General features: G+C 46.2%; 1 protein-coding gene and 1 long non-coding RNA gene across 2 annotated transcripts; one reads left to right on the forward strand and one right to left on the reverse strand.

The window, feature by feature from the left end:
- Positions 1-685: 685 nt before the first annotated feature.
- Usp18 (ubiquitin specific peptidase 18) lies at positions 686-16,205 on the forward strand. Its single transcript, XM_041641422.1, has 11 exons — positions 686-808; positions 945-1,196; positions 2,008-2,104; positions 3,096-3,241; positions 9,119-9,198; positions 10,677-10,823; positions 11,617-11,712; positions 12,173-12,340; positions 13,650-13,784; positions 14,185-14,234; positions 15,765-16,205. The coding sequence occupies exons 2-11, from the start codon at positions 1,052-1,054 to the stop codon at positions 15,808-15,810; spliced, it is 1,110 nt and encodes a 369-aa protein (XP_041497356.1). The 5' UTR covers positions 686-808; positions 945-1,051; the 3' UTR covers positions 15,811-16,205.
- On the reverse strand, positions 15,330-17,332 carry LOC121440643. The gene is made up of 3 exons (XR_005973374.1): positions 17,284-17,332; positions 15,644-15,873; positions 15,330-15,562 (listed from the first exon to the last, which is right to left on the reverse strand). It is a non-coding gene; the product is annotated as an uncharacterized LOC121440643 (long non-coding RNA).
- Positions 17,333-18,396: the final 1,064 nt, after the last annotated feature.

Below are 18,396 nucleotides of genomic sequence, written 5' to 3' on the forward strand. Positions count from 1 at the left end.
AGGCTGAGGGCTGGAAGGAAGCTGCAGGCAGAAGTTGAAGCCCTTTCAAGGGAACTGGGGGAATCAAAGTGGCCACTGAGGATGGCCGGGTGTTTTCCACTTTCACGTCATCCCTAGCTGGAGATGCCAGCGCGCTCTTTCCAGCAGGCTGCTGTGGCTGGCAGGTGCCCAAGCTTGCTGGAGAGGGGCAGGTGAGACCTGGCTCAGCAGTTATGACTTCTGTTCTGAAACACATGCGGGACCTCCGGGGATCCCAGAGAATTTTAGGGGAGGGCTTACAGGTGGCTGAGGCCTGCGCTGTCAGGAGGAAGTAAGAACAAGGGTTGGCGGATCATAGTACATTTCCTCATCTCTACGATGATCTCGTGCTTATGATTCTCTGGTTTGGGTGAAAGGGACTCAGTTGTCCTCTGAGTTTGGGAAGGATTGTCTGCTGAAGGGGGGACCTGAGCTGAGGGTCACCAATTCCACAAGAGACCCATAGTCCTTACATCAGAATTTGAGTAACTTCGTGCGCAAAGTGCTTAAAACAGGTAACCATTAAGCCCTCCCGAGGACCCACGACAAACTTCCCAGAGGAAGGACCTTAGATGTCTGCAGGCATGTCCCAGGGGCTCAAGGAGAACGAGGGGTTTGCTTGTGAGCAGTCTTTGGCCAGTAGAACTGATACCTTTTTCAACTTTTAAGGATTGAGAGTCGGGGCAAGATCTTCAGTTTTTGGTCCAGACCATTTACTAAGACAAAGAGCCCAGGAGGAGGAAGAGACCAGCATTAAGACACGACAGTTCCTACTGAGGAAGGATAAAAGGTAAAAAAGGGTTGGGGATGCCCAGCTTGTTATTAATTCTCATTTTAGAACTAAACCAGTCTCCCCCTAGCAGTCAGAGGCAGTGGCCTGCTTTTGTCCCCATCTCAGTGTCATCTGTTGCTGTGTGTTCCCACAGAGGTTCCTTTGCGCCTGGCTTGTGTGGACTCTTCCTGGAAGTGACGTTGGGGAATCCTGAGCCTCAGTCAGGCAGTCCCAGCCTCGGGGTTTGGGCGTGGATCACTAATGGGCAAGGGGTCTGGGTTTCTGAGGGAAACCTGCCTGTCAGTGGTGGCCGACCCTCAGTGCTCCTCAGAACTGGAGGGCGAGGACATGAAGAGGAAGAAAGGGCTGTCTAGAGAACACTGCAGTGCCTGGAACCGCCCTCACGGTCAGTGGAGCCTCCACTCCTGCTTCCCAGCGTATGAAATGCTTCCTTCCCACTCTGTCGTGAAAGGGGCACACTCTACATTAGTTTCATGTTAATGGCTTCATCTGCTAAAGAAGGGCCTCTGCTGATTTGGCAGCCAAAACCATTGCCCCTGGAGTTTTCATTTCTTTGTCTTTTCCTGTCTCAGAAGCTCTTTGTCCAGGCCTCTGAGATTCGGGCTACTGTCTTGTTCTTCAGCCTCTCACCTTCTGGGGTCAGCTGAGCCTGTGGCTGGGGTGGGAAGGGAGGCTGGTTGCTGGTATGTCTAGAAATATTAGTTTTGGTTCTCCTACATTCTTCTTGAACATTGTTTGGCCTTTTGCCTCTTGAGGTAAGCTTAGGGCTGGCGGGTTTCCCCAGTGCCACCTCCGGTGCCCTCCATTTCTGTGGAGCGGACTGAGCCCAGTGTGAACGTGATGGACTCTGAGTCTCCCTGAGCCCCACTGCTGCCCATCCTAACTTTCCGGGGTAGAAATGCGGAGTGAGGGAAATGAGCAGCTCCCCAGATACCTTCCCAGGGTTGCTATGCTTTCTCCCCCTAACACCCACTCTGCTGCTCGCTGTCAATGTGCGATGGTGCTCTTGTCTAGTGAGGTACTACAGCTTGTTCTGTCGTTTGACTCTTCAGAGCCTGATGCTTGTTAGCTCATCTGTGTCTGTGAGAGTGTTTCTCTGGATACCATGTCCTCTGTAGACCCAGGAAAAGCGTTTGAGTTCTGGTGTGTGTTATGTCTTGCCTTCAGCCTTTTTTCTCCCCATCTTCGTCTTAAAGGCCTGGTTGGTTTACACAACATCGGACAGACCTGTTGCCTGAACTCCTTGGTGCAGGTGCTGATGATGAATGTGGACTTCAGGAAGATACTGAAGAGGTACAGCTCTGGTTCTGCCTGATAACGTGCATATTGTTGGTGTTTTAGAATCTCCATTTGTTCACAATGACTTTGACTTCCCCAAGTCTCCTTTCCAGAGCTGCCCGAGAAAAGACCTTTTCTTGCATATTTTGTCCAGTAGGTTAGCATCATTTACAAAGTTTAAAAAGAGACAACGCTCGCCCCCGCCTCCATGTGGTTTCAGGTGGTGTGCGTCATTAGTGCTTTTAAATACTATTATTATTATATTGTTTTGCCTATGGAGGTCAGAGGAGGGAGTTGGAGCCCACAGAACTGGAGTTTTGAGCCACCATGTAGATGCTGGGAATCGAACCAGGATCCTCTGGGAAAGTAGTCAGTGCTCTTAACTGCCGAGCCATCTCTCCCCCTCTCACTAGTGCTTTTTAAAAGACTTCTCAGACACGTTTGAAGTACAACCAAGGATGACGGCCACTGATCTGGAGCTGGGAGGGAGTGGACCAGCATCAGAGAAAATGGGTGAATGGATGCACACATTTAGTCAGTGATTTATTTGGCCCTGTGGTTTTGTTTTTTTTTTTTTGTTTTTTGTTTTTTTTTTTGCTTATCCACAAAGCAAGTGAGAATTGCCTGTAGCTAAATGAACCATTGTCAAAACCCTGTCACCTGCCACATTGTCCTTTCTGCCCAGGACCTAACTCAGTATTTGCCTTTGCAGTTTGAAGTACCTCAGGTTGGACATTTGCCTGCTCACTCTAGTGTGGGCCCAGAGTGTGGTGCAACTTCCTTCCTTAATGTTATGGTGGAACATGGTCGGGTGGGACTGTATTGATCTCCCTCCTAATACTAAATCACTTGAGTACATGCATGAATCTACCCAGTCCCATAATTCTGCCTTAATTCAGAGAATAGCAAGGACATGGAGAGTCTTTGCGGTTCTTTAAGTGATTTCAGTGTGCTCCTGGTCTGGAGAAGTGTGGGTATGAGCCGCCTGGCTGTTCTTACTTGACAGGATAACAGTGCCGCGGGGAACAGAAGAGCAGAAGAGAAGTGTCCCCTTCCAGTTGCTTTTGTTGCTGGAGAAGATGCAGGACAGCCGACAGAAAGCAGTGCTTCCCCTGGAGCTGGCTTACTGCCTCCAGAAGTACAACGTATCCTGTAAGAGCCCTAGCAGCTCCGGCTCCTGTCCACTGATACACTGTGTCGGCTGGGGAGGGGGCCCGAGGGAAAGAGTGAGGGCGAGGGCTGCTGGTCAGTGAAAGGACAGGGAGACTCCAGACCCCTTTTATTAGAGGTGTTGGTGTTGATCTGAAACACACATCTATTTATTTATTTATTTATTTATTTATTTTGGATTTTTCGAGACAGGGTTTCTCCGTAGCTTTTTGGTTCCTGTCCTGGAACTAGCTCTTATAGACCAGGCTGGCCTCGAACTCACAGAGCTCTGCCTGCCTCTGCCTCCCGAGTGCTGGGATTAAAGGCGTGTGCCACCACCGCCCGGCTTACATCTCTTTATTTTTATTTTTTTAAATATTTATTTATTTATTATGTATATTGTATTCTGTCTGTATGTCTGCAGGCCAGAAGAGGGCACCGGATCTCATTACAGATGGTTGTGAGCCACCATGTGGTTGCTGGGAACTGAACTCAGGACCTTTGGAAGAGCAGGCAATGCTCTTAATCGCTGAGCTATCTCTCCAGCCCACATCTCTTTATTTTTGAAAGGAAAAGTTTCACGTGTGAATGTTTTGTGACTATTATCCGCTTACTGCTTTGAAGTGGCTTTAAAGAAAGCTAGCATGACACCTGCCTATTTTCAGGATATAGTGCGATTTGATACATTTATGCATTGTGTATTGACCACATCAGGGTATTAGCATATCTTTCTCTTTAAACACTCATTTCTTTGTGTTGCCTATAGCCAAGTGTGCCTTTGCCAAAACACACTGTCAACCTCCCTGTTGTCCTTTTCCTGGTTAACTTTTAACTCTCAAGTCACCTGACCAGGGAGCCTCAGTTGAGGGACTGTCCAGATTAGACTGGGGTGTGGGTGTGTCTACGGGTGATTGCCTTGATTGTTAATGGATGCAGCAGGGCTCAGCTCACTGGGGCCCACATCACTTACTGGACAGGTGGTCCCAGGCTGTATGAGAAAGTCAGCTGAGCATGAGTCAGAGAGAAGCCAGCAGGCAGCATCCCTTCATGGTTTCTCTTTCAAGTTCTCGCTTGAGTTTCTGCCTCAGCTTCTGTGATGGACTGTGACCTAGAAGTGAAAACCAGAGAAAGCCTTTTCTCCGAATTTTATCACAGCCACAGACAATGCTACAATGTCTCTTCTTCTGAGGGCCTGACTCAGAAGGGTCGACCTTGGATTCTTCTCTTCTAATCCTTTATAAAATATATAATAAATGGAACGAACTACCAACAGTTGAATGCCAGAGCTTATTCCTCTCTTTTCATTTGGAATGTTTTGTAAATGTTGAATCCATTTGGTGTATCATATTGTTCAACTCATTGTTTGTTGGTTGTAAAAAGATTTAAATTTTTAGTATTAGGATGTTTATGTATGCTATGTGTGTGTGAGTGAGGGTACCACAGATGTGTGTAGAGGCCAGAGGAGAACTTTTGGAAGTTGATTCTTCCCACTGTGGGTTCTGGGTGTCACACGCAGGTTGCAGGTCTTGGACATCAAGTGTTTTTTTGTGATGAATCATCAGTCTCACCATCATCATTGATTTTTTTGGCCCAAATGATTTGTCCACTGTTGAAGGTGGGGGTAGTGAAGCACCCAGGTAGTTCTGGGATCTATCTCTGTGCTTAGACCTCGGAGCATTTGCCTTCTGTAATTGGGTGCTTCAGTTTTGGGAGTGCATATGTTTACAATTGTTACATCTTTTTGTTGAGTCAACTGTGTTCTCGTTCCATACGGACCTTCTCTGTCCCCTTTTGCAGTGTTTGGATTTTGGTTCACTTTACTGGCACGAATGTAGCTGCTGCCTTTGGTTTCTCTTTCCTTGTTACATCAGTTTCAGCCTTCGCTTTCATTCTGTGTGCCTTTACCGGTAAAGAGATTTTCTTGTAGCTATCACACCATTGATGTTATATCATCATTTGTTAGATACATCAATGGGGAACTGGACCGGTGAACATTAACTGTTACCACTGGGAAATGAGGCATGCTTTTGTAATGATGTGAAATTTCTGTATTTGTTCTGGATAATTCTTATTCTTTTTTCCTTCTTTCGTCCCTTTCTTCCTCCTCATCTTCTCTTCCCTCTTCCTCGTCCTAGTCCTTGTCCCCCTCCTCTTCCTCCTCCTGTTTTTCATACCCTCACTTCAAACACCTTACGTAGCTAAGTTGACCTTGAACTCCTGGTCCTCCAGCTCTGCCTCCTGCTTGCTAGGATTATAGGTGTGTGCCACCACACACAGTTTCCTTCCTTTTTTCTCGTTCACCCTTGTGAATAGGCATTTTTCTTCTCTTTCTCTCTTGTGCACAGAAGGTACTGTCCTACCTGTCATGTACTTTTATGATGTCAGGTGCCATCTTTCTCTTCTACTATGTAGGTTTTCATGGGGCCAACCTGGTGAAGAATTCCTTTTTCTTGGAAAACCTTTATTTTTCTTCATTTCTGAAAGATAGCTTTGCTGGGTTTAATATACTTGGTTGGCTTTGTGTTGTTGCTGCAGCAGGACTCTGTGTGTCTCATCCCACTTTCTTTGCCTTAAGGAGAGTCTTTTCTAACTAAATCTTTAGGAGGCTCTTTGAGCTTCCTGGACTTGGATGTTTATATTTGTTCCAAGTGATTTGGAAAGTTGTCATTGATGAATTCAGTAGGTTTTCTGTGCCTCTCCTCTCCAGTCCCCTCTTTCAGCGTTGACACTGTGAATGTTTGCATTGTGAATGCTTTCTTGCTTAATTGTGTGCTATATGTCCCCTAGACTTTGTTTTTAGTTTTTCTTAATTTCCTTAGTTTTCATTTTTCTGATTTGGTTATTTCAAAGACCTATTTTCTTACTTAGAATTTTCTTCTGCCTGCTCAACACTGTTGAAGCTATCTATTGTTTTGTTTTGTTTTAAAACTTAATGGTATCATTAGTGCCATGATTTTTCTTTATTATCTCTATATGTATGCTGAATTTCTCACTCATATAACGGTTTTCCTTTTTTAACTTAATTGATGTTTTTATTCTCTTGTGTCTCATTAAATTTCCTTGCAATCATTTGTTTGAATTCTTTGTCACACAAATTATTAGTTTTCTGTCCTTTAGGGCCCATCGCTAGCAAGTTATTGTGTACCTTTGAAGACACTAGGGAGTGTAGTTTTTCATGATTCTTAAAATCCAGATTTCAACATACTAAAAAGGTTTTTTATGATTATTTTGCTTGTATATATGTCTATATATGGGCCTGATATCCTTGGAGGCCAGAAGTAGTTGTTGGGTTCCCCTAGGACTAGAGCTACAGACATATATTATATGCCATGTGGGTTCTGGGAATTGAACCCAGGACCTTTGGAAGAACAGCCAATGTCTCAGTTTATATTTGAGTATCTGATGGGTCTCTTGTATCTACCTTAAAAAAGGATATTCTTAATTTGCTGTGAATCTTAGGGGAAAAATCTCAGATTTCCTTCACACCCTTCACACAGGAAGGAAATATTAAACGTGGGTTTGGCATACATGATTTTATTTTTTAAGGACTACCTATTTATTGTTTTTCATATACCAGTGCAGGCACACGAGTTCCACACCATGTTTGACATGGACCTCGTGGAGGGCAGAGGGCAGCTTTTGGGAATGCTCTCTGTGCACAGTGGGCTCCAGTGTGCAAATTCAGGTCCTTGGACTTGCTCAGAAGTGCTTCTGCTCTCTGAGCCATCTCGCCAGCCCTCTGGTTTTAGGTTGTGAGCATTTTAATTGCTTTTATGAAGAAATAGACTCCTAGAAGCTCTCCTTTTCACCATCTCTTTTATATTCTCACCTTTCTTCAGCTTTCCATAGTGTTTTGTGTCCCCTGGGGGCCTTTTATTCTTGTGTGCATTTTGATCAGCTGGAACCTGCCCTCCATTAGGATATGGTTTCTCGGGGACATCTGTTTTCTTTGGTGCATGCAGTGTCTCCCAAGTGTGACGTACATAGTGGCACAGACAAGCACTCTTTTTTTTTAAACCAATTATTTATTTATTTATTAAAGATTTCTGTCTCTTCCCCACCACTGCCTCTGGCTCTGGGATGGCCAGATGAGGTTTTAAACAAATGACTCGAGATGGCAACCGCCCTAGTTTCGTTTCTCTTGTAATAAAATACCTCGATGAAAAGCAACTTAGGGCAGAAAGTCTTTATTTTAGCTCACAAATCCAGGGTACAGTCTGTCATAGCTGGGGAGTTGGGGTGGCAGGCAGAAACTCGAAACAGTTGGGCATGTCACACCCACAGCCAAGTTCAGACGGAATGAGTGCACACGTGCTTCTGATACTTAGCTCACTCTCTCTGCTCTTTTACGATTCTGAGTCCAGACCCAGGGACTAGTGCAGCCTACAGTGAGCTGGGTCTTCCCATACCAATGAACCCTGCAGATGAGTCACAGGCCAATGTAACCTAGACAGTCCCTGACCGAGACTCTCTTCACAAGTGTTTTCTGATGGTGTCAAGTTGATGGTTAAAGCTGACCATCACAGGAGCTGGAGGGATGGCTCTGCAGTCAAGAGCGCTTGCTGCTCTTGCAGAGGACCCAGGTTCAGTGCCCATCACCCATGTGGTAGTTCAAATGTTTTTTTTTTTGAGGGTTTCAAAAACTGTGCTATGGAGCTTGCCCTGGAACTCGCTCTGTAGAACAGGCTAGCCTTGAACTCACAGAGATCTGCCTGCCTCTGCCTCCCAAGTGCTGGGATTAAAGGCATGCACCGCCACTGCCTGGCTATTTGTAATTCCAGTTCCAGGGGGTCAGATACCCTCTTATGACTTTCAAGGGTACCAGGCATACACATGTTACACACATATACATGCATGAAAAACACATATACATATAAAATCAAATAAAGAAATCTAAACAAAGCAAAACAAAATTGACCATCACAATACCTTAATCCAATTTTTTTTTACATCTGTTAGGTCTGTGACAGGACACCTTCTGCACCCAGTTCCCCAGGGAAATCAATGTTGAGTTGGGGTTCATTATATAGATTAATTAACATATTCAATTAACATATATTGTTCACATTCATCATGGTACATTTGATGTGCACAAGGCAACAGGAATGACAGCGATTTTTACCTCCAGGGACCTTACAGTTTAGAAGCAGGACCGGCCAAAAGTCAGAGAACATACCATAGGACGTCAAGTGTCTGCTGTGATATGTATTATGATTATCACGACAGTGCTGTGATGGGAGACGTAGCACGTCCACACAAAGTGCCGCAGCCTGAAATGTCTGCGTTGTGTCACAGATCTGCCCTTTTGTGAAATAGTCCGCAGTTGTTTCTCGTCTTTTCTGACTTCCCATTCCTTTGGACCAACACCACTAAAGTCAGTTTTGTCTGTTCACGATTTCAGACCTACTTATAACAGACAGACAGACAGCTCCTTGCAACATTCCTGCTCATCTTAGCCAGGATCATCTAACGTGAAGTTGATCTTTTCTCTATCCTCCTTTCCTTTGGCTCCTCTGGTCCGACTGGGCTCTGCTTTTGGGGAAGTGAATAAAATGACCACCAGGGGGCGGAGGAGTCCAGTCATAGGAGCTGCTCAGCAGAAAAGTGGGAGAAATAGATCTGCAGGGGTGGGACGGGGAGAGCAGACAGAAGCCTGTAGAGGTGGCTGATGAGAGAAAGTGATGGGACTGTGACTTCAGTTCTAAGAGAAACTCTTAAAAAACAAACTCCAAGATTGCTTTTCATTTCCTCTTTTAGAAAGTGAGGGAAGGCCAGGAAAGGATAAAGGAGGGAGTGTTTGTGTGTCCATGTGGCTGGGGTCCTGGTGGCTCTACAAGGGCATGAGACGTCTCCTTTCTAATTGTGTTTCCCTCTGACCAGTGTGTGTCCAGCATGACGCTGCTCATCTCTACCTTACACTCTGGAACCTGACTAAGGACCAGATCACTGACGTGGACTTGGTAAGGGCTGGGATCTGAGGGGTCAGAGATGTGAGATGTGGCTGTGAGACCCACTCTACTACTGTGTGCACCATGAGCGAGGAATGAGTCTTGCTTGGCGCAGCTCCCTGGTGTGGTTATCTGTTATGGGACATCCACGTGTGTCTGTTTAAGGAGCATCAAGGATTTATTAAGACATGAAAGGGGAAAAATATACTCACACATATGGGATATGGTAAATCTAGTTGCAGAGCCCTCAGAAAACTGGGAACTAATCACACGTTGCTTCACACTACTTGACTTGGTCTTCACCACCTAAGAGAGAGTGAGCCTCTCCCTCTTTCCTTTAAAGAGGTGATGAGAAACTCTGCCTCTTTTGGCCCAGATAGCCCAAGGTCATGGGCAGAGTAAATACCCACCACACTTCCACTTTTTGTCTAAATAAGAAGGTTCTAAACATAATACAAAATCATATATAATAAAAATGATTATCAAGTACAGTTTAGGAGAAAGAAAGAGTAATAGCATACACAAAAATGGAACTACGAGCAATAAGAATGTCAAGTAAGAAACACATACTAAATGTCCAGACCATAGGTAAATGGCAAATTACAGAGATTACTTCAATAACTGTCCTGTCCTGAAGAATCAAAATCTAGTGCCTGATATACTCTTAGTTAAGATACAAGAGGAATGTAACTGTAACCATTTAGTCTTCAATCCCATTGAAGACCTGAGAAGGAAAATATTACCTGAGTAAGCAGGAAGTGCAAGCAAGCAACTTTTGAAAAATACAAGAAATGATAGAGATAGCTGGCTGCCTGGACAATCACTCAGTGTTTGTCTGCAAAGTTAAAGCATCCACTTTTGGCTACAGGCTTAGAATATCTGACAGACCATTTTCAGAAGCAGGGAATTTTGAAATGCTGTCCTACCCTGTCTTGGAAAGGTTCAGCAGTCGTTTTTCCTTGTGTCCTGCTCATCTGGAATGGACAGCATGCTTACTGTCAGTAGCAGAGGCAAGGGCAGTTCTATGCCCAACAGGCCATTTTTGCCAAGAAGCAGACAAATTCCATATGGAGTGTCTTGGATGCCCAACATCCTCTTGGGAGTAGATTGGTGCTGCCAGGAGCATTTGTGTCTCATGTCAACAAAATTCTAAGTTATTAAAACATTTATCTAGGCCTATGAAGTGTTTGAAGATTACCTATCCATCTGCCATATATTTCTGTATATCTAGAAAACCTAACTAACATGACTATAAGTATGACAAGCATGGCTGACTATTAACCTATAATTCTTACTAACATAAACAGTTTAAGGACTAAGGCTTCACATATAAAAACAAACAGTCTGTAAATAGACCTACTACAGTTAATATTTATGTGCAGGGAAGCAAAATTTTGTGTCAGTCATTTCTAGAGCTTCTGTCTAAAATTCACTTGTCCTGACCTAGCGTGACCTAGGTCATCTGACCTCCTTGCTCTCTCTACTTGCAGGCCGAGAGCCTGCAGACTCTGTTCGCAATCTGGACGAAAGAGACCCTGATTTGTTTGGGCTGTGACACAGAGAACAGCAGAAGCAGCAGGCTGCTCACTCTCTCTCTTCCTCTGTTTGACGTGGACTCAAAGCCTCTGAAAACACTGGTGAGAAACTTCTCATCAGAGACTTTGTGCATCCCGAGGTAGCCAGTTTCCCCTTGCTTCAATCACTATCCTTGGATTTTTAAAAAAGATTTATTTATTTATTATGTATACAGTGTTTTGCCTGCATGTATGCCTGTATGCCAGAAGAGGGCTCCAGATCTCATTATAGATGGTTGTGAGCCACGATGTGGTTGCTGGGAATTGAACTCAGGACCTCTGGAAGAGCAGCCAGTGCTCTTAATTTCTGAGCCATCTCTCCAGCCCCCCTACCCTTGCATTTTAAAAAGTAATTTGTGGACTAGCAAGATGGCTTAGCATGTAAAGGTGCTTGTTGCCAATAAGTTATGACCTGACTTTGAGCCCTGCATTCTACACTGGAAGAAGAGGACTAGAAAACTTGTTTTTGTACTCCACATATGTGCCTTGGCAAAGTACATGCTCCCCTACCATGATAAATAAAAAGAAAACAAAAACAATACAATTTTTAAAAAGTGACTTGTGTTTCCTGTGTGTACCCTGGGCAAATCTCTCCTTTGACTTGGGGGAGGATGCTTCTTTCCCTCCTCCTGCGTTCTTCCTGTTCTCCCCCTGGCAAGTCCCCTCCAGTTTTGTTCCTCTCACCAGTGGGTGCTTTCTGAAATCCTGCCCCATGTATCACACGTGCCCACTTAGGGGGATGGGGATTAAAGGGTAGCGAAGCTTGGGCTTCCGCTGGCAGGGGCAGAGGGCTGTTTTTGAGACGAGGAACATGGATGTTGCCCTTTGCTTATTCTTGTTCTCCTGGGTGGGGCAGGAGGATGCCCTGCGCTGTTTCTCCCAGCCCAGAGAGTTAGCAGGCCCAGAGAAGTGCTTCTGTCAGAGCTGCGGGAAGAAGACAACTCAGAAGCAGGTACTCTTTAAGTCCACCCAACCTCTTCAGTCTGGGGTTGCCCGTGGGGTTTCCTGGTAGGTCTTTGCAGGCCCCTTAAGGGCATCTCATAATGGCCGACATAAGGAACCTGGGTTCAGCCAGTACTTGGGATCCCAGGGCTTCTTATCTGCATAATTTCAGACTTGGCTTCTTAGATCATAACACTGAGAGGGACAGGAAGAACCTTTTAGGGACAAGAGCAGTGGGTAGGGTTTTCCCGTAGGATTTGGCTAGAGCTCTATAGAGTAGACGCCACAGCTCCTGTGCCTGAGCAGAGGCCTTCTGTGGCGATGTGTGGTGAGTGACAGTCATGTGAGTCTTGGAGGTGCCCTGCACGCCCCTCGTGGGAAAGAGCACCTTGCCGGCCTTGACACAGCTCTGAATGTGCCCATCTACGGGGCCCAAGGACCCCATTGTCACGCTGATTTTGCTTTGTCAGGTTTTGAAGCTGACTCATCTACCCCAGACCTTGACCATCCACCTTATGAGATTCTCGACCAGGAACTCAAGGACAGAAAAGATCTGCCACTCAGTGTATTTCCCTCAGCACCTGGATTTCAGTCAGGTTCTGTCAACTGAGAAAGAACTTGGTGATACCAAGGAACAGGTGAGGCTTGCCTTCAGTCCTTCATTCATCTCAGCAGATTTGCTTGGTGTCCTTCTGAGGTAGCTGTCCAGCAGGCTCTGTGTCCTTCTGAGGTAGCCATCCAGCACGCTCTGTGTCCTGAGGTAACTGTCCAGCAGGCTCTGTGTCCTTCTGAGATCAAGCCTTTGTCGTGCTGAGAAGCAGTGGTGGGTCATCACCCCGTTGTCACCGCCAGCCCTTGTCTTGACTTGTAAAGATTTCTAAACACTGGGTGTTCTGGAAATGCCTCAGAGCAGTGAGGAGAGGGACCTGTAATTCGGTACTTCCTGTTTGAAATGGCGTGGGGAATACTCTCAGACACATAAGTAAACACAAAGTTTCAGGTTCTTAGAACCAACTAAACTTGAATTGAAAAGCCAGAGCCCGCTTTGAGGATAATATTAAAGTAGCCAGTTGTAGGGGGAAATTTAATTCCGTTGTCTCAAGTTAATAACTTCTTCCGAGATTCTGAGAGAGAAAAAAAAAAAAGACTGTCTTTTCCTTGGAGGTTTGAAGTAGGAAATGCTGCATTTGCAAGTTTTAGATCTGACATATGTGGTTCCAGTGTTGGAATGTTTGTTCTGGTTTGTTGGTCTGTTAGCCGATTCACGCCCAGAACCACGGGTTTGGAGTAAAAGGCCCGTCTTTACGCAGTGGGTGTCATGCCTGCTCTCTCTCATCCCATTAGCATGGAGGGCCCTCATCTGCCTCACTGTGGTGCTTTCGCTTGGTTGTCTGGTGCCTCCAATGGCTGTGCTCCAAGTGTGTGAGGTACTAGTGACTTGTGGAGAGAGGTGGGCTCTGGGCTCACTCTTCTCAGTTCCTGGAGGTGAGCTGTGGTGGCTCAGATGGCACGGAGCAGTGAGGGACTCTGGCTGCGGAGCTCAGGGACCTGGGCTCCAGGCTCCGTGCCTACTGAGCACAGCGCACACTTGGAACATGCGGAACGCGTTCTGACTAGCGTGGTGACCTGGCTCACAGGCAGCCAGTCTCTCTCCACCACTCTCCCTTTCCCACAGAGAATTAGCTCCTACTTCGCTTTCCTAAGGTTTTGAGGGAATGGCATGAGTTAGTGTTAGTTCTGAGGGATACTTCTGGCAATCTTGTACTTGATCTGTGATAGCGGCGCTGCTTTCCTGATATCTGTTGAACTGGTTCCTAAAGCGCCATGACCAGGGAGGGATACTTACGGAAGAAAGGGTTTACTTTGGGCTTACGGTTCCAGAGAGGAAGTCTGCGAAGGTAGGATGGAGGGTGGCGGCTGAACCGTTTCTGCCTTTGTCTCCCGCAGTCTGAAGAAGTACGCTATGAACTTTTTGCTGTGATCGCCCATGTGGGGCTGGCTGACTTCGGTCATTACTGTGCCTACATCCGGAATCCTGTGGATGGAAAATGGTTCTGCTTCAACGACTCCCATGTTTGTAGGGTGAGGAGCATCATCCAAATTGCTGCTTGCCCCAGATTAGCTACTTCTAATAGATCCGGAGCCTGGGGCTATCTAGATCCTCACCATGGAGCCTGTGTTCTGAATGGAGGCGCTGTTTATGAGTTCAAAGTTTCTTTTTTTTTTTTCCTTTAAAGCTGCTCCTGGTTTATAAGTGTAAACACACACTCAGCGCAGGGCCCAAGTTCTGGTCCTCTAGGCTCAGTGTCCTGTGCTTCAGACCGTGGGAACTCCTCTAAGGCCAGAGTTGTAACTCTTGGATAGGCATAACCACGTTTAAAGAGAGTAATGGAGTTGTCAAGGAGGGCAAATCACAGTACCATGTATGCTAGGAACACCGAATACTGAGTCGGGTGCTGACTTCTTCCTTATGCATTCCCAGGTGACCTGGGAGGACGTCCAGTGTACCTACGGCAATCACAGATACCGCTGGTAAGAGCAGGGCCGGCTTGGTGAACTCACTCTGAATTCCTGGCCGTGGGAAAACTCTCATGACTTCAGCTGCTACTTACATTCTGATAACTCCCCTGAGACTAACTAGTCAGCTTCATCTGTGACTGCCCAGCCCACTACACCATGCTTTTCTTGATAGTAAGATTTCAGTAACGCCAGTGGGTTTGTAATGGAGTTCAAATGCCGCGTCTGCCATTTCCTACCTAACTGCAAAGTCCCCCTGTGTTTCGTTACTCATGGCCTTTTCCCATGGCCTTAACGGATTGACCCAGGCAGATCCGTGGGCTTCCCCTCACATGCTATCATTGTATCTTAAGCACGCGTCCCTATGACAAAGACCATCTCTTAATTGCTTGCTTATATAACTTTCGTTCACATGTCACGTGTACTCTTTGAGGGGAAAAGGTCACTCTTTCCATCTCTTCATGTCCGCCAGTCGCTTGCATTTACTAAGAATCAACAAATAGCTCTTAAAACCAATCATGACTCGGGGCCGCTGCAGAGAAAAATAAAGTAGGGGGAAGACAGAGCCAAGGGTCTTTGTAAAGCTTTGCCAGCTTTTTTTTCCTGGTCTGGAGACAATGGCATACACAAAAGGTGATCCGAGAAGACTTTCAGCTCAGAGGCAGGCGGGACCACTTGAGAAATAAAGAAGTGATACAATTGTGTTGAAATCCTCCTTCAGACAATGGGGATGTTCTATTGGGAACCCACCAAGACCAGCTGGCCTGGGTCTGAAAAAGCCTGGGATAAAACCGGACTCGCTGAATATAGCGGACAATGAGGACTACTGAGAACTCAAGAACAATGGCAATGGGTTTTTGATCCTAGTGCACGTACTGGCTTTGTGGGAGCCTAGGCAGTTTGGATGCTCACCTTACTAGACCTGGATGGAGGTGGGGGGTCCTTGGACTTCCCACAGGGCAGGGAACCCTGATTGCTCTTTGGGCTTTGGAGGGAGGGGGACTTGATTGGGGGAGGGGAAGGGAAATGGAGGCGGTGGCAGGGAAGAGACAGAAATCTTTAATAAATAAAAAAAAAAAAAGAAATCCTCCTTCAGCCCACTTGCCAGCTTTCGTTTCTTTTAAGAAGCTCTACAGGATGCCAGATCTTTGTTTCCGATTGTTCCCGATGCCCTCTGATTTAGGCCAGGGACTGGTAGGCTGTCTGTAGAGAGCGAGGGAGGAAGTTCTCAGCTGTGGAGCACAGCTCCTGGTGCAGCTGCGTGGCGCCGCCCTTGTGGCGCTGAAGAGGCTGTGGACAATACATGGACAACCGATTGAAATCGGCTGTGTGGCTGAGCGTATCTGCAGAAACAGAGTTAGATTTAGTTTGTGGTCCCACAATTTTTCACCATATGATTTAGATGCCAACTAATAACCACTCACTCGGGTCATGGGTTAGATGGATGCTTGACCTAAGAGCTGGGAAGTTTACTGATGCATGTTGTGTCCTGGATTCGCTGCGGATGCTTCATTTTTCTGTGCTGATGTGTTCTTTGCTTTCTAGGCGGGAAACTGCTTATCTCTTGGTTTACACGAAGATTGGATCCTGATGGATATACTCACCGGCCGTGGTGGACTCTTATTTTCCTTTCCTGTACCCATGTTTGCTGCACCTTCAATGAGAATCATAATTTAAAAAACACAGTTAAACCTTATTTATAAGCAGAAGTTAATATTGCTGTGGCTTGGATGTGGCTCGTCTCCTGAAAGCTCACATGCAGGAGGCATGGTTCTTAGTGTGTCAATACTTAGGTAGTAGAACCTTTAAGAGACAAGGCCCCGTGGGAGGTCATTGGTCCATGGGATCTCTCTCTTCTGTGCACTAATGGTTCTTTCTCTGTTTCTCTACCATGCTATGATCCCATATGGTCCACAATATGATGCCAGTGTCATGTTGGCTGGATCCTCCAGCCATTAAAATTTTCAATCAAATAAAGGTTATCACACATGACTCAGCCTCAGGTATTTTGTGACAACAACAGAAAATGCATGAACATAATTGTTATATAATTGTATAATTGTAATGTAAATATCTAACAATGACCGCACATAGGTCTGGATCAGTTGGAATGGGTAATTTCACCAGGGGATCTGGCTAGATCATGGTCCTGATGTGGCCTTCAGTACAAGACATGACCACAGTTGGGAAACTGGGAATCCAGGCATTGTCGGAGAAGATTCAGTGGTAGTAGGAGGAATTGAAGTGACAAGGGACAGTAGAAGGAAGTGTTTTTAGTGTTGTAACAGCTAGTGTGGCAAGCACTGACTACATATCACCCTGACTGAAAAATATTACAATTATTGTTGTTATCATTATTAGTGTGTATGTGTGTCTGTCTGTCTGTGTCATGGCATGCATATGGAAATTAGTTCTCTCATCCCACCGAGGGACCCAGGGATTGAGCTCAGGTGGTAAGACAGGGAAGAGGGGAGCAGAGAAAAATATATAGCTTAATAAAAACAATACAAAATTTATATGTGAAGCCATTTTACCCTCTGAGCAATCTCAGTGACCCTTGACCTGACGTTTTTTGATCATTTATTTCTTTTTTATGTGTATGAGTGCTTTGTCTGCATTATGTATCTGTGCATCCATTCATGAAGTACCTGTGGAAGCCACAAGAGGGCGTCAGGTCCTTTGGAACCGGAATTAGAGATGGCTATGAGCCAGGTCCTCTGCAGGAGTAACCAGTGTTCCTAATTGCTGATCCATCTCTCCAGCTCCCTCAGCCCTGACTTTAGTTTATTGCACATTTACTTGTAAATGTATTATGATCATTTAGTCTCTATAAGGCTGTCATATTACTTTTGCGTAGTCATGACCAAAATATCTTCAAGAGCAACCTAAAGGGCTGGCAGCTTCCGAGCATACATGGTTGCTTAGCCCTGTGCACATCATGGCACTGTAAGTGTAGTGGGGTAGGCTCCTCACCCCATGGTGGGCAGGAAGGAGAGAGAATTTGAGAGCAAGAAAGAGAGGGAGGGCAGGAAGAGGAAAGAAAGGGACTGGGGGCCATTCATACCTTCAAGGTCCCCTTCCTTCCATTTCTTCCAGCGAGGCCCCACCTGAAGTTTCGCCCACTTTCCGAAGCAGTCCCAGCAGCTGGGAAGTTTGTGGTTTTAATGAAGCACAATTGAAGTACGTAGATACCGAGGGCTTGTGCTACAGGCACTGAAAATGAGATCTTTCTGTTGTGGGGCAGGAAGTGGGAGGGGCCCCGGGGGAAGAGTAACTGTGTTTGTAGGGAAAGCATCCACAGTTGTGCAGCTGAAGAAGGCAACACTCAGGGTTCCCATGTTGAGGAAGAAAGTGCCGAAGGGTGGAGACCGGGAGTGAAGCGGAAGGCCTCAAACCAGGCTGCGAGGTTTGGGTTTAATCAGACGGCTAGGGAACTACTGAAGGGTTATAAAAGGGAAGACACGCTTAGTTATGTTATGGTTAAACTCACCTTCAGGTGGAGGAGGTTAGAGAAAGAGCTGACGGAGCAGAGGGACTTTGACCGCCATCGGGGCCGTTTTGGATCAGGAATAGATGTGGGTGGTGTGAGGAATCCAGAGGCTGCAATAAGGGAGCAGGGCGGGAATCAACAGCCTCTCCTGCACAGGAAACACCTCCCGCACACACTCAGTGACTGGCTCAGCATTTCACAGTTCTGTTAGACCAAACTGAGAGGATGAACACGTATCAAAAGAGGATTTACTAGACTGACTTCCACAATCTGGCCTTAGAAGCAGGCCAGATTATACTTTATACTGAGAGGCTAGGGCTTAGCCACAGGTTGGAAGCCTCAGTAGCCCTCATCCGCTGCTGAAGGATCCTTCAAGAGCGCTTGCCATTAGTTCAAGAGGGCAGGGTGAAGAAGCCGAGTCCTGGTGGCAGTAAAGAGCTGTAGAGGCAGCAGCCAGAGCAGGTGCATTTGTAGGCAAGAGGCTAAGGCAAGCAGGCAAAGATCAAGAGTTTTTTCCAGGGGTCTTCTCTTATCTGGGCTGCTACTGGAAGGTGCTGTCCACAGAAAGGGAAGGGTCTTTCCTTCAATTAACCTGACAAGGAAAGTCCCTCATGGGCATGCCCAGGGGCAAACATAACGTAGATAATCCCGCAGGTGTGCCTGGGGCAGTGCTTCTCAACCTGTGTG

This window comes from Microtus oregoni, unplaced genomic scaffold (assembly GCF_018167655.1).
Source record: "Microtus oregoni isolate MIOR12 unplaced genomic scaffold, Mior012 000002F_ref0000024, whole genome shotgun sequence".
In the NCBI taxonomy this organism is placed as follows: Eukaryota; Metazoa; Chordata; class Mammalia; order Rodentia; family Cricetidae; genus Microtus; species Microtus oregoni.

Coding starts and splice junctions, on each gene's coding strand:
- Usp18 (XM_041641422.1), top strand. CDS start 1,052: ATGGGCAAGGGGTCTGGGTTTCTGAGGGAAACCTGCCTGTCAGTGGTG. Junction 11,713..12,172: donor AGAAGACAACTCAGAAGCAG/GTACTCTTTAAG, acceptor TTGCTTTGTCAG/GTTTTGAAGCTGACTCATCT. Junction 12,341..13,649: donor TTGGTGATACCAAGGAACAG/GTGAGGCTTGCC, acceptor TGTCTCCCGCAG/TCTGAAGAAGTACGCTATGA.